The sequence below is a fragment of the Malurus melanocephalus genome, unplaced genomic scaffold (genome assembly GCF_030028575.1).
Source record: "Malurus melanocephalus ecotype Western Australia unplaced genomic scaffold, MMel_1.1 scaffold_1043, whole genome shotgun sequence".
Classification (NCBI taxonomy): domain Eukaryota; kingdom Metazoa; phylum Chordata; class Aves; order Passeriformes; family Maluridae; genus Malurus; species Malurus melanocephalus.
In genome coordinates, this window is record NW_026624275.1 from 33,494 (window position 1) to 49,218 (window position 15,725).

Genomic DNA, 15,725 nt, shown 5'->3' on the forward strand with positions numbered 1-15,725 from the left:
AGTTACAAACTGCTAAAATGGGTCATGGCATGTRGAGCAGAGGCATTACTTATGTAAGCACTATTGCTGCTCCAAGGAGCTCATAATGGGGGAGAATCATAGTCAGCACAGGGAACTAAGCCCAAAAACCCCCGAATATTAGGACGACTGGTTGCTTCATGGTCACAGAAGGTTTCTTAAAACAGACTGAAAAAGAGGAAAAGCAGACACTGAAACAGAAATGTTGCCAGCCCCACAAGAACTGCAAAAGGAGGAAAGGGTCTTGTAACAGAAACTGTCTATTTGAAACAAGCAGCTGAACCTGCCTCTGCAGTATCTACCCCCAGGTACTCAAGAGTCACAGGGCTTTGTCAAACAGATTGGTGAGCACCTGGACTACATAATGACTGCCAAGTTTTKCAGAGGTGCATATGCATCCAAAAACAGTTGTCTATTAGAGAACAGATGGTCTTTAACTCAACTGCTGACCTATCGGTTGCCTGTTGCCCAGCCTCAGCACTGTGCTCCCAGCACAAGCTCCTAGCAGAGATGCAGCTGGGCAGCAGTACACGTGTACTGGCCTTGCTTGTTCTGGTCTCAGAGGTGGTTTTGTCCTAAACCGTGGAAAAGTGCAATTCTGCCAGTCACACTGGCATTCCTCTCCCAGTAAATCACTCTGTGAACATGTATAGAGTGTTACCCATATGCTGTGTGGAGTTTCACTACTCAGAAAGCTCTATTGAATCCAAAGGGCAACTGACAATATAAATAGGAGTTGGTGGGAGGAACACGTTACTCCCGATAGTGTATGGAGGATACTCTCAGCAAGGTGTTACACAGCATAAAAAACTAGCAAAGSCTTTGTGAGCAACTAGAGAGGAAGACAATTCTCTCAGATCTCTGCACACAGACAAAACATCTCATAACAGCCTCCTTTCAACTCTGGGTAAAACAGGATTGATATCAGCTTTGTGGTCCAGAAAACATTTAGCCTAGAGATTCAAAGAGTTTAAGATTTTCTCAAACCCTTCTTTTCAGTACCATCTATAAACAACCTTAATTTTTTGAATATTAAATATCAATATTGTGTGTCTTAGCTTCCAGCAGTGACCACATGTATCAGGGTCCTGKTGAGAGGAAGAAGAGACTTGGTTGCTGCTATCACTGCAAATAACTGCTGAGTCTGCTGAGCACAAAAGCCAGGTTCTGTGTGCATCAGACAGATTTTCTTTGTATTTTCTTCTGGGYCACAACCACAGTATCACAGTCTCCAGAAGACACACATAGAAGGAGAGGCACACCATAGCAATGCAGCTTTGTTCGACTGTATCAGATGYAAATTTCTTCCATGTGATAAGAAGACATTTGAATTTCAAGTTCAACTCAATTAACYACAATTATAGACTGAGAAGTAGGGAAAAAAAGAAGTCCAGTCAATGGGAGAGAGAACAGAAGTTCTAGAAGTTCTGAAGTCACTGGGGAATTCACTGGGGAACTCACAGTGGAGCTTTTTCTACTTAGGGAACAGACTGACTGATGTTAGAGAAGGGCCTTCACTTTGTAACCCCATCTTATTTTCCCATGTTCTTTAATACAGTGCCCTCACTTGCGGCCTATTATCTCCAGGATTACTTCTAMAAGGAAGAATACTTTTAATTAATTTGATTAATTTAAACCAAGGAAGAGTAGCTAGAGCCTGTGACCCTTCTGTTGGACTTCTTAAGTGCATAAACCCCACAACTGCCCTGCAGGTTTTTGCAACAAGGATACAAAACTGGGTAGACCATGGAGGGGCTACATTCAGCTCTTAAGCCCTTCCTAATCAAATCTTGCATTTTTTAAGCAAGCACTCTTGTCTATTTTATAGAAGCAATACTCATCAGAAACAAAAAAAGTATTTTTTTCATTGAGTTCYGGATGCCCTAATCCTTTATGAGCTTTCCAAAATGTCCAATACTTTCACTTAAACTGTATAAAATATTTATTTTTTACAGTTCAGTGGAACATTAGAGACTAGTTCCCTTATCTCACATTGTAGAGCTCATTTATTTTTCTTTACAATCCAAATGAAAAATAAGTGTCCTGTTTCATTTGGGAGTATTTTTGAAAGAAATTTAGGAGAATGAGAGGARGACAGGGAATTCCATGTTTATATTTTATCTGAAATTAGTCCAACAATTAAAATCGTGAAGAGTTTAGATCACGCCCGTGCTACAGAAATTGCTGAATAAACTATCTGTCTTAAAGAATGTGCCTTTCCCAACTATTAATGCTCAAAACCCAAAGCCAGCCTACAAATCTGATCAAGCAAGACCAACTGAAAATTCAAGAAGTTTATTAATACCTCCCATAGTTCTGTATAACTTTTTCAGGAATAGCAGCTTGGCTCACTTTGTATTTTATGGGAGAAACATCCCTCAGTGGTTATCAGGCCCTTGATGTTGGCAGATTGTTACATCACCAAATACCTGGCACTCTTCAAAGAGGGAGTGGAGCCCTGGCCTCTCCTCTCAATGCGTGGCCAAATTGCAGGGCGAGGGAGTTGGTTACACCCCTACAAATGTTCTGAACCTTCTCTCTCCCTCCCTCCCTTGTGCTCCCTCTGCCTTGGTGAATATTGACATTTTCTTCTATGTGAGGGGGTAATTTARGCAGGAGTGGATACCACTTCCATCACTGAGGAACTCAGAGCCCCTCTGAGAAATAATTTTCATGGGCTATTGKATGTATGGGGCCACATCCTGATAGGGTGCTCAAGGGCTAAATGCAAAGAATTTATTGTTCTCTTGTTTGTCATGAAAGATAGAACATATTTACTGGAATATAACCCTCCCTTATTATGCCATTTATGGGAAACACATAATTCAGTGTTTATACAGCAAAGTTTATAAAGTTAATTTATAACAGACAAAACCACATTATCAGTCTTTGAAGAGCAAATATTTGCTCAAAAACTTCTAAATGGGACAGATATCTTCATCTCATTTTTAAACATAGCTGATTGAGAAAAGTAACTGAAGAGCTACCTAATAGGTAAGATGAGATTTATATGAAGCATTTAGATTTTAAGGAAAAGATATATATGCAGCTTTATATATTTATCAATGATTCTCTAGATGTGATGTATAAATGGTTGTAGATCTTAATCAGCTAATATATGCTTCCCTTGCTCTAATGCTTTCAGAAAAAGACATCTGCACAAGAAACTTCTCTCTTTGATACTGATACTACTAGAAAGAAATATTTCTTAAAATGGAAATAATCTTCACTTTGCTCTAACATTTGCACATTTATTAATGAACTGTCTGTCTACACATAAAGTGAGTTGTCTAAAATTAGCAATAAGCTTCACTCAGGTCTAAAAAATATGAGCCTCTAATGTACATAAATTCCACTTTATTCTTCCCAGAACTGTTTTTCCTAACTCTAGAAGACATGCTCTAAGTAAAGGTGAATGATACAGTTGCTGTAATATTATCTTTAAATGCTTGCAATCTCACTGCAAATCAAGATTTGCAGTGATTACTTGGTGCAACTGCAAGGTTCTTACTTTCATGACGTTCATTATACCCAAATCGGTAGCATTTGTGTTTGCCCGAGGATGCAGGAAACTTTTCTTGAGTGTTGAATAGTTTTGGGATACACCTGCAAAGAAGAGCTTCTGTGTTTGCTCTGCCTTTCAGTCCCAAACCTATTCATGTTGGGAAGGCAGAGCCCTCTGGAAGGCAGCTCAGCACTTTTCTCAGTCAGTACCTTCACATCTCCTGGGGGAGCTGGCAGCCCCTTGAGCCAAGTAGTGTCCCAGACCTCCCAGAGAGAGATGCAACAGAGACACCAGCCAAAGGCAATGCTGACAGATTTGTGCAGGAATTGCGCTATGCCTAGAGAAGAAGAGCAAGAGCTTGCACTCTGCATTGCCAAATGAGCAGTTGGGCCTGATGCTCTTCCAGAGGGAGCAAATGCTGCTGCAGAAAACCCTTTCCCTGTGATTGAATATGATCAAAAGCAAAATTTTCCAATCCTTGCCTCTTTGCTACAGCTGACTCTGCAGTGTCCAAGGATGTTTCTTCAAAGTAGGGATGTCTCCCAGAGGAAGGAACCTCCTTCTTTGCTGCCAGGGCAGGTGCAGCATTGCGGCAGGAACAAGACCTCTGTGCCTGTGTTACTTCCCACACAAGTGGGTCAATACAGAAGGAGAAGGAATGGCCAGCAGTTGCTGCAATAGCTCTGAGCTGCCCTGCTTCAGCCTGCCAGGGCACAGTGAGTACCCCAGCACTCCAGAAACTGCAAGCACTGCTTGACCAGCAAGGCAGGAGCTGAAGTCATCCCCTTCCCTACTCAAGTCCTGCACAATCCAGACACTGGGACTCCCATTAAAAATAAATCAAGGGTTAATGGTAAAGGAAAAAAAAAGAAAAAAATATTCATAAAACATTGATGCACATTTTACTCTGTTCTCTGTCTGCCATGCACTCCAGAGGAGGCATAACATTCAGGGATTTCACTGCCACCCGATTAAGTCATGACAGCCCATCTGTGTTACACCAAGTACAGAACGTGACCTATTATCAAAAAAGAAAATAGCACATGACTGCCAAAAGCACCCCGTGACTTGGCACCCAAATGTCTCGGTACTCACACCAACATACCTTTTCAGGACTAACTCCCACAGCCTGAATCAGCCAACTGTGAAATTCAGCTGAACTCTGAATAAATGGGATAAAACCAGCTTTCCCATATGACAAATCACAAATTATACAATGACCCTAATTTTCTGTTACGGATCCTTAACTTAAAAGGAGTAGCTAACATTTGCCATGTGATTCTAGACTGTTGAATCACTTACTACTTTAATGATGGGCCATGTAATCTATTTTCTAATCTCATTTATCCCTTTGCCCACTGCTATACAAAAGGAATCTCTGCAGGTTTGAACATCCTGTTTAATTTACAACAGGAAAATGCATCTCCAAAGATTGTGGCCATTCAAAATTTTTCTGTAAGGCAAAAATTCAGCACTGCTGTATGGGAGAGAATTAATATATTGCTTTAATGTAACGATGGATGATAATAATTTCATTTTCRAATTTACACAGTCAGTGTCTGATGCTAAGGTCTGCCTGAGGTATCCTGTAATTTCCGCAAAAATTTTGTTGGCCAGATGAGAAACCCTGTATTAACTTTGCTCAGAAATCAAAACTTGTGTAAAATCCTGTATTTTTAAGCATAGGACAACTGCTTCATCCTTGTGCTATTTGACCTCAAAGCATCTACCTTTAGGGCGGAGACTGCATTTATAAACCTACTTCAGCATTTGCTGGAGAGCAAAGTAGAAAGGAGTGGGGAATGCTATATGTGATCAGGAGAATGATCTGAACACAGTAGTAAACAACCTAAAGCAGAAGGATGAAAAGTGAGATGAAATTATGGAAGGCAAGCATGTAGTTTCCACCACATGCTGCCTAGAATTCTTGTGCTTAGAGCTGACATCAGTTTCACAGGAGCAGAAGGTGCAGCATAGGTCTAGCAAGTCTATTTTTCATCTTCGAGCTGCATATTGTGCTTGAAATCTGGGTTTCATTTTTTAAAGGAAATACAGGTGAGCAAAGGAAAGTCAGTGAACTACTCCTGATTTGGACCACCAAAACCAGAAGCTGATATATTTTCTGGATTCATTTAATGATGCTGGAAACCTATCTTTCACTGACCTAAATTTGATTTTTCAGATAGGAACCAGATCTTAGGTTTAGCGTATATAACTTGAGGATGCAGAAAGACCACTTCATTACTTCTATGAACTGTTGCATTATGAATGGAAGAACCAAGCTATAAAGTCATTGTGCTATTTTTCTTTATTTCTAGGGGAAAAAGAGCTCATTATCGGATCTCAAAATGAAAACAGGAATTTACATACTTCTCTTAAGTGAAATATGTTTTGAATTTATCAAGGCTGGTATCAAACCTAAATTTCCAAAGGAGGAAAAAGAGAATAATTTCTTGCAAAGAAATAACAATATCAGTATTTCCAAAGACTGGTATCATCACAAAAATACCTCTAAGCCTTTTGAAGATCAAGGTTTTGAAGACCAAGGTCTTGAAGACTTCACTCTTCACAACTTCACTGAAAAGACTGCAAATTTTGGATTTAACCTCTACAGAAAAATTGCAATGACACATGATAACAATGTAATTATCTCTCCCCTTTCTGTATCAGCGCTCATGAGTGTTTATATGCTGGCAGCCAAAGGAGAAACATACAGACAATTAGTAAAAGGTCTAAACCTCCATGCTGTGAAGGACAGAGTGGATCACCAGCATTTACCAGCTCTGTTTAAACAACTGATATGCAACATCACAAAGAATGAAGAATTTCTCCTCGTGCAAGGTACTCTTTCTTTTATCCAAAAGGACTTCAAACTCAAGGAGTCTTTCCTGAATTTATCTAAGCAGTACTTTGACATGGAATTCCTGAATGTGGACTTTGAAAACCTTACACAGGCAAAACTTTTAATTAATCAACACATTAACAAAAGGACCAAAGGAAAAATCCCAGGGCTTTTTGAAGAGCTGGACCACCATAATAAACTGGTGCTTGTGGACTACATTGTCTTTAAAGGTAATTGCTGTTTTTATTTTGCAAAATAATTATTTATTAGAAGAATCAAGACTGTAACTTAACCTATATTAGCGGGAGTTTAAATGAATTTAGAAGTCCTATTTTCTCTATCTAAATTTACTTTCTTCTCTTAATCTTATTTACAAGGAAATTATTTTTCATGATAGGGAACCACAATTCTTCTATGCTTTCTTCCATCCAAGAGAGTCTCAAAGAGAAAAAAAAAAAAAAAAAAAAAAAAAAAGCCCTGTATCAAATTGTCTCACTGTATCTCCAAATTATTCCTCTTTATGACTGGAAACCATGTTTTATATTCACTCACCCATTAAAATGAAAAAGCCTTAATTACAATAGTCTTGAATGCTGGATACTGGGCATAAAATCATGGACTAATTCAACACACCACACAAAATCATTGAAACAAAAATAATTTCTCTGTCTCAGTTAAGGATCACCCTCCCCAGAAAAACCCAAATACTCCATTTTATTACCTTACAGGGGGAGGGAAAGAAATATCAGTGATGGGCAGCAACCATTCTGTGGAGAGGTCAGTGCATTGCTGAATCCCCATCCAAAATATTGGATAATTAAATAAGGMTATTGAACAGCTGGTAGAGAATTTTAAAGAAGGTTACATGTTAGTAAAGGTTGGATGCTCACCAGACATTTAATAAACAAAGAGAACATCAATTCTGAACTTGAGTGGCAACTAACCAACCTTAGAAAAATACCTCCCTTCTTTCTATGCAAATGAAGAAATTTATTTTGTGGATTACTTTGGTTTTTTTTTTCTGTAAAAAAAAATTATATACTGAAATTGTTGTCCATTTATCCCAGATGCAATTGACAGCCACTTTAACTAGATACAGAAAATATCCTATAGTTCTTAGAGCTTTTCAGAACATTTTTCTGAACAAGTCTAAACATACATAATTATTTAATTTCTTTCTCTCTTTCCCCAGGCAAGTGGGTCTATCCATTTGATTCTAAATTCACGGAAATGGAGACTTTCCACATAAACAAATACAGAAGCGTGCAAGTACCCATGATGTTCAAATCAGATAAAATTAATTCAACATTTGATGAGAATTTAAGATGCACTGTGATAAAGATACCTTAYAAAGGCAATGCCCATATGCTGATTGTTATCCCAGAAAAAGAGGGAGACTACATTTCAATTGAAGATCATTTGACTACAGAGCTTGTGGAATCCTGGCTTGGAAACATGAAAACCAGGTATTGCTTTGACACCCATGGGGTCCTAATGTCTTTGATGTCCACTGCAGCAAAGCAATGAAGCCAGGCAAAGATTAGCTGGTCTTCCTAAGCCTTTCACCATGGTACTGTCTCTGTGGCCTGAGGTATCTATAGAGTAGAGGTCCTTAAATGGCCTCTCCACAGCCCAAGTGGCATATGAGCATTTTGACTCTGAGGGGACAAATCTTTAGCTCATCTCAGTTAAAACTCTCTCACTCACWGAGGGCATCTAATCTTTCCATATTCTTCCTTAGGTCTTCTCTCTCCTTAAATTCAGCACTGCCAAGCAAAATCCACAATAAATCTAGACATTTATTAAACATTTCTTACCAGGGCAAACACAGAATAATGGATAAATTTTAATATAAAAATGTAAACCCAAATGATTCCTGTGAAATGTAGTTCCTGAAGTGACAATGCTTTACACTGGTCAATAAATCAGTGTGTCACCCTGGTCTTAGGTTACTGTAACTGCTAGTGGAAGTATTAATACAGAGAAGGAAATGACTTTTAGCATCACTGGCAGTGAACAGGTTAGAAATTATTTTCTGCCAACCTAAATACCAGCAGAGACTTTTCAGTTTTTGTCCATTCTTTTTCTGTGTAAAGCTTAATTCCTGAATAGTGGTGCATTTCAGCTGCCAAATGACCTACTGTACACTGATTTTTTTCTTTTTTAAACAGAAAAGTGGATATTTCATTTCCAAAGTTTAAACTAGAGCAAAAATACAAAATGAAGAAACTGCTTTATGGTCTTGGAATTAAAAAGCTTTTCACACGTTCAGCAGACCTTAGTCATCTGACAGATCAGGAATATGTAGCAGTTTCACAGGTAAGCCTTCTAAATTTATTTGCTGTTTATATTATAATAGTATATAAATAGCCCAGCCAAGATRTTCATATAAATTTACAGGGACACTAATAGCAAAGTATCTCATCTACCAGGTATATGTAACCTACACACTTTAATCAGGATGGATCCCACTATGAGGCGTGTATAGGTAGGGGCAGGGACGTCCCACCGGTGCTCAAAGCCTCCCAAAGCTAACTCATCACAGGAAAAGAGCCCTGCCTCAAGAGGAATATGATTGGCAGGGAATGAACAGAGTTTTACAAAAACTGTGAAAAAGAAAGACATTGTAAATGACAGTCAAATAGCAAAAGCCAGGACAAAGAAGGAAATTCAGGAGGGAACTCCTCATACATAGTCCAGAGACAGGTACACTTCTCCAAAAATAAAGATCTTGAGAAAGCTTAAATAATAAAATCCCAAAGAGGTAACAGTGAGAAAGAGAAGTCAAAGCACTCCTGCTTTTTCTTCTGCATAGCATGGAAGAGAAAAAACAGAATCTCACAGCAAAGGATTGGCACAACACACTTGCACTCCAACCCAAACAGATATTCCACTTCATATGCTTAAACTTTTAAAGAACTTTTAAACAGGTAAAGGCAAGGACTTTACCAAGAAGACAGAAACAGAGCCCCATGGAAAAAGAGTAGGAAGAGGTATTTTGTACCACTGTTTAATGGAGAGTATAAGAGAATTTCAGAAGACTGATAGAAAACAGAGGCAGAATGTGAAGCAGAAGAGAAAAGAAGACAAAGGACTTGATAACCACATCAATATCAAGAAGGAACAGGTGTATGTGACCGGAGATGTCTTATGAAAAAGAAACAGCTAGTCAATAGAAAAGACAATTTGTTGATGATAGAAAATTAAAAGGTATGGTAAAAGATAGGAGATGAAAGACAAAAAACACAGAGAAACTTGTGCCCACAAGAACGGCCTTGTGGAACAAGGTGAAAGCAATTAATTCTAAATACAAATTAATACATTAGAGAAAAAGTAACAAAATTTCTGAAACAAGATGAATTTATAAACAAGACCCAAACAAAATTAATCAGGCAAAGGATTTAAAAGCATAGCTTTATAAACCTACGTAAGGAAATTATAGCATGCAACTGCTYATGGTTGTGGAGGGCTGTATGGCACTGACAATCCAGGACAGTAACTCCAGGAAAGGCTTTCCAGAACCACAGAATGCTTAAGGTCAGAAGGGACCTATGGAGGTCACCTGGTCCAATGTCTCTGCTCAAGCAGTGTCAGTCACCTAGAACAAGTTGCTGAGGACCGTGTCCAGGCAGCTTTTGAATATCTTCCGAATAGAAGAATCCACAACCTCTCTAGGCAACAKGGCTCCAGTGTTTGGTCAGCCTCACATGAAAGCATTTGTGATGTTTAGAGGGAACCTTCTGGGTTTCAGCTGGTGTCCACTGCCTCTGGTGCTGGCACTGGGCACCACTATGAGCCTGGCTCCACCTTCTTTGCACCCTCTCTTTGGGTATTTGTACCCTATGAGAAAGAATCCTGATGGTGCTGCTCTTATGAGTCTCTTTACACCAAATCCTTATAGAAGCCTTTGTGATTAGCCAGTTAATAGGGTGGTATAACAAACACCTCTATACAYGTTTCAAAAACTTTAATGCCTGACCTACAGGTTTTCAAAAGTGCGGTGGCTTAACAAAACAACCTTTCTGGGGAAAGGTAACATCCCAAGAATAAATATTTAATGAATAAAATTGTAGTGATTTTCAGTTTGGTATAAACCATTTCACTGTTGGGAAATACAATGGCAATCTGCAGCACATTTCTTCCTTCCTCTTGATCATATAACTTTCATKCTGATCCTCAGCAGTTAACTCTATTGTGTTATGAAAAAATCACACTTTAACAGGAGCTGCTAAGTGATATTAGAAGCAATATGTGCATCACTACAAAGTGCCAGAGGAGCATCCTGTCCCTGTGAATTGTGAAAGCCAAATTTATTATTCAAGAATACATAGCAGAAAGCTCAACACTGGTGAAAGCCTTCCACTGTTTTTCCTAGAATTAGGCATTTAGGAGCTGGAAATCCACTAACTGACCAGGCAGTTCACCAATACAGATCCAAACAAAGTGGAATCACTCAGAGATATAGGCAGACTGAAAAGACAAATTGGAAAAGATAAAAAAAATGAAAAATCAGATTCTGCCAGGCTGCAATTTCAGTGAGGAGATCCTCAAATCAATCCAGGATTGTACCTCATTGCTGTACATCTTTAGTCTGTGCTACCAAATGCACGAGTCAGAAACACACAGAGGAAAAAGCCAAGATTGGTCCCTTTCCCTAAGCTCTCACAAAATCAATTGTGAATGACATAYGCAGCCAATCAATATTTGTGACTGGTGAAAACACACTTTACTTTTGATAAACTCTCCCTTGCACAGTTAAGTGTCCGAAGAGCACTCCATACAAATGCAATGGCTGCTTCATGCAAAAGCTCCAATCTCTAAATGAGGTCAGTGCTCAGAAATGTGGAAAAGTGCAATGACTCCTGCGCCAGCAATACACTGTGAGTATTGTGGGCATAGTGGCTGTGCTGACTCCTCTGCTGCTGAAGTGGACAGCAYATGGGCCTACCAGTCTAAAAGAGAAAGACTGCACTGACCTGCTCATTTTAATCCTAAACAGAAGGCTACTTCAGCTGAATGCCTTCTCCTGGAAAAATATTCTTCATGTTAGTATTTACTTCATCACATATTTTATTTCTACCTTGCACTTCAGGTTGTCCAAAAGGCAGTAATTGAAGTGGATGAAGAAGGAACTGAGGCTACAGTAGCAAGTGAGTCAGAAATAACTGCACTCACGGTGCCTCCTGTCATCAAAGTGGACCGACCATTCCTTTTCATGATTTTCGAAGAAACTTTTAAAACATTACTGTTCATTGGCAGGGTGGTTGATCCAACAGAAATGTGAATAAAGGTAATAATTTCTATTCTTTGGTATGTAAGAGGCTTTATTTTTATTTTAATAATTTATTTTAGAATAAAAAGACACTGAAATATGAAATGTGAAAACGTGTTTTGTCTCTCCAGCTAGACCAGGTCACCTTAGCAATATTTTATTAATGCAACGTAACAAGCTAACTTCATTAAGGCTCAAAGTGACAAAAATGTTACTTGTAAAATCTGCCTTTGAAATAAAAAGAAAAAGCAACAACCACAGAACTGAACTTTCAAAAATCAGTATTTTAGTGACAAATCTCAATATAAAGCCCCACACATTCACATGCCAAAATATTCAGGAAGCTTATTCCCAAACACTGCGGATTCCTCAATGTTTTGTTGCAAAGAGACTTAAGAACCCAGTGACCTCAATGTTAGCAGAATTTTGCCAGTTATAAAAACAAAAAAAGCATCAAGCCCTGAAAGAAAATTTATAGCCTCTGTCTAGARATCTTTGTTACTATAGAAATGGTGCTGAGTCTATCATGAATTCTACACTGTGAGTGCGACCTCTTTCAAAGTGTTTATGCAGATTATCAAATCACCTCATTTTCTCAGAGTACATGATGTGCTTTAAAAATATTCTTTGAATTAAAAACTAAGTAGTTCTGAAAAATAACTTAGGTGTTCTGATTTTGGAAAATCTGGCCTGTACTACTTCATAACACAAAACTAGCCCTCTCCTAAACGAAKAATTTCATTTGTAATATCATCTAGATATCAGGGTAAACTAAGTAACAGGACTGACTGAACTAAGGCAGACTTTGGTAGGAAAAACATACCTCCATAAAAGTGAAATAAATCTATTCACAGAATTGATTCTAAAATCCAAAAGGTATTGCCAAGATGTTTCAGAAATATATTTCCATGACCTAAACAMAATTTTCTTTATTCAAGCAGAGCAGTGATTCCAACAGAATGACAAGACCTTAACATTTAGTAGATTTTAATTAGCAGAGTCCTATATATAAAGTACAAAACAATGCAAAAACCTACTTCTAGGTTTTAGCAACTAACAGATTCCAGCGTTATTCTGCTTGCTCATACAACACAAAATATTTGCCAAAAAGGGAGCAGAAGACTTTTCAAAATCATTTGGCAAGGAACTGCACAAGATATTTCAAGGGTATCTATCAGTAAACACACATAAACAGATACATCTGCTAGAGAAGATACAAAAGCTACATAGGATAAAGCTGATAAATCTCTAAAAATCACCTCAGTTACCATTTGCTATCTGCCCACAACAGCCCAGACACTGGCGTAAGCCACTCACAAAAGGACCCAGGAGGCAGGCTCTGCACTCTGACTAGTGTATGAAGGTGCATTTAACCTAACTCCAGATTGCATTACAAAGGACCCAGAAAGAGACTCACTCCTACTGGTCTATATGAAAACAAACCAACTCTACTGCACAGTTGACCTTCAGCTGTTATTGCGAAGCTACAGCTGACCAGCAGGTAAAGCAATGCTCTGAAAGGTTCAAAAGCATTGGCGCTGTTTAACAGAAATAACCCAGAAGTGGCTCCTAAAAAGACTGCTTGGATGGAGGTCTGTAGTGTAAAGGACTGATGAAAATATGCACAAGACACCAGATGTATTGCACAAGGAAAATGTGTAGTCCAAAAATATCTAAATAGAGCATTTAAAGATTACATTGAAGGAATTTAATACAACATAGAGTTATTGAGCAGAGCATGTGTTATCAGCATTAAATAAATTAATCAGTTTAAAATGACAGACAAATGGCAACCAAGAATAAACAAAACACAGACTGTTTACAGAACTCATTACATGCTTATTAAGTGGAGAAAGAACTTGGGTTCAAATTTCTGAACTTCCTGGTTGYTGTGCATTGCTCTAGTAAAGGCATCGAAATGGCAAACACAGTTTTGAGTCCTKTTCTACACCTAGCCAATGAACTGAGTTTGGTCCCTGGCAAAGGTCAGGCTGAGAACAGACTGAGCAGCCTCCTGCAGCCCACGAGTGAGCAGCTGTAGCTGGCACATTGAGTCAGCTGGCCCTGGGGAACTGGGAAGATTCATCTGCATTAATGAACCAAAAGCAGAAYCCAGGAGGAGACAGCCCAGGTCATCTGTACATCTGTATCAGTACTAAATGTTAAACAKCATCAAACTTGGAGAAGCTTTTAAAGAACTTTGTGATTTACAAGACCCTACASCACACTGCAGAACAAACTGAAAAATTGAGTATTTCCACAGAACCCAAACATTGCCTGTGACTAAAGACAGAGAATACAGCTAAATCCAACTGCAGTGTAGGAAGCTTAAGATTCTGACAGTGCTAAATCCAAAGAAACATTCTGTACTTCACACAAGACAGCATACACCCAGCATTATTACTATTTTAAATAAATACCCTCCATAGGCAAATGCTTTTATTTATTTTAATTATAAAAGATGCCCTGAGAATTTTTTTTTCAAGAACATGCATGTACAGCATYGTCCTAGGTTTTATTTTGAGTAAACCATCATTCATGTTTTCACATTATAAAAAGTAAYCACACACGCATATGCATACACAGACCAGATCATCTTTATCATACACCAATAAATTTTAAAAACCATATATTTCTGATATCAATATATTTATGCTGCCTCCATTTTGAAATAGAGAAGCTGACAATAGCTTCATAAACTCTTTCTCAAGTATTAGCATAAATAGAACTTTTAAAATATKACTGCATGTATTTCCACATATTTTCCACTAATTTTGCATTAGTACAAACAAATGCAAATGACATCACTGAACCATGATAGCTTGCAATGGCAGCTGATTAAAAACTAGATTCATTATTATAAATTATTCAAGTGAAAATACAATTTGAAATACTAAAAATTAAAACAAGTATTTATACAACAAAACTTATGAAATAAAACYTTTTTTTTACATCATCTGGAGATATATGCTTTTAGATTGCTTTCAAACTTACACAKAATTTTTATGAACTTAGTACTTGTAAAAACATTAATTCCAAACTCATAACACAATGTTTCAAAAGTRTATGTTCTTTATAGACTGGTCAATTGTTCTGGACTTTGGTCTTAAATTGGGTTTGCAGATTCTTTAAAATGTGGGATTACTTTTTCAAACATATAAGAATTCTTTCTATTTCTTGCTTAAAATATGGAAGCTAGGAGTTGCTAAGGTTGTAAAAAAGCCAATTAAATAATGGATATGTGCATTCTGAATCCAAGAATTCAAACTACAAAGGCATAACTGAAGAACACAAAATCTTCTCTTTAGCTGCAGCAGTTAAGAGCACATAGCTGAAGTTCTATTTCATATCATTTCACTACTATGTTAGAATCCTGCAACCATTACATTGTTTATCAGAACATATTTTACAACTTGGAATTTTATTTAAAAGATTTATTTCAAAGTTTTAACATCGCAGGATGCATTTTATTCAGTCCAGGCATTAGAGAGTCCCATCTGCTCCCACCTTATCTCACCAGAATGTTGCTTCCTCCAGTCTCTGGTTCCCTCATTTTTCTGTCACATGATCTAGGAGTTGGATTTTCTGTTTTTTCTTCATACAAAAGGAGAAAGACACATAATACATTGTTACTGTATTATGAAATAACGTAATAAGCTGCTATTTTGCACAGCATTTTAACGTAACTCTTAGCTGCGGTACTTCAAAAATTACTGGCTGCTCTACTGCACCCACTGAAAAAGCCCAATGGACACATTCTGAGCACATTGTGAGCACATTCCTCACAAGAAGGGTGAAGTCCTCCACTGTCTTCAGAAGGTCCTGCAAAGATCCATCTGAGTGAGATGGTGAAGCTACAAGCACTCTACTCATGGCTACAAAAAGTGCCAGAAGTCTGGCACATTGCAGCATGATCTCTAAGTTTTCTGTTGACCACAAGGTCATTTGGGTAATTTTGTATTTTTCATGCCTTGATTTTTTTAATCTTTAAATATACTGYTTTTCAGCTTCAAAGAGTTGTAGCTGTGTCAATGAACAACCATTTGTATCAGTGAGAAGTTTCCAAAGAATGGGGCATAACTTCTATA

At 38.0% G+C, this 15,725-nt stretch overlaps 2 protein-coding genes across 3 annotated transcripts in view; one reads left to right on the top strand and one right to left on the bottom strand.

Moving 5' to 3' along the window:
* The first annotated feature begins 2,927 nt into the window (after window positions 1-2,927).
* SERPINA10 (serpin family A member 10) lies at window positions 2,928-11,839 on the top strand. The gene is made up of 5 exons (XM_057386743.1): window positions 2,928-3,012; window positions 5,842-6,595; window positions 7,558-7,831; window positions 8,537-8,684; window positions 11,458-11,839. The coding sequence occupies exons 2-5, from the start codon at window positions 5,872-5,874 to the stop codon at window positions 11,647-11,649; spliced, it is 1,338 nt and encodes a 445-aa protein (XP_057242726.1). The 5' UTR covers window positions 2,928-3,012; window positions 5,842-5,871; the 3' UTR covers window positions 11,650-11,839.
* Window positions 11,840-13,798: 1,959 nt separating this feature from the next.
* PPP4R4 (protein phosphatase 4 regulatory subunit 4) overlaps window positions 13,799-15,725 on the bottom strand; it is a 60,248-nt gene continuing 58,321 nt past the window's right edge. For both annotated transcript variants that reach the window (XM_057386736.1, XM_057386737.1), the window contains one exon: window positions 13,799-15,231. In XM_057386736.1, coding sequence (XP_057242719.1) covers window positions 15,207-15,231 — 25 coding nt within the window. In that variant the 3' untranslated portion in view covers window positions 13,799-15,206. The remainder of the gene's footprint in view (window positions 15,232-15,725) is intronic.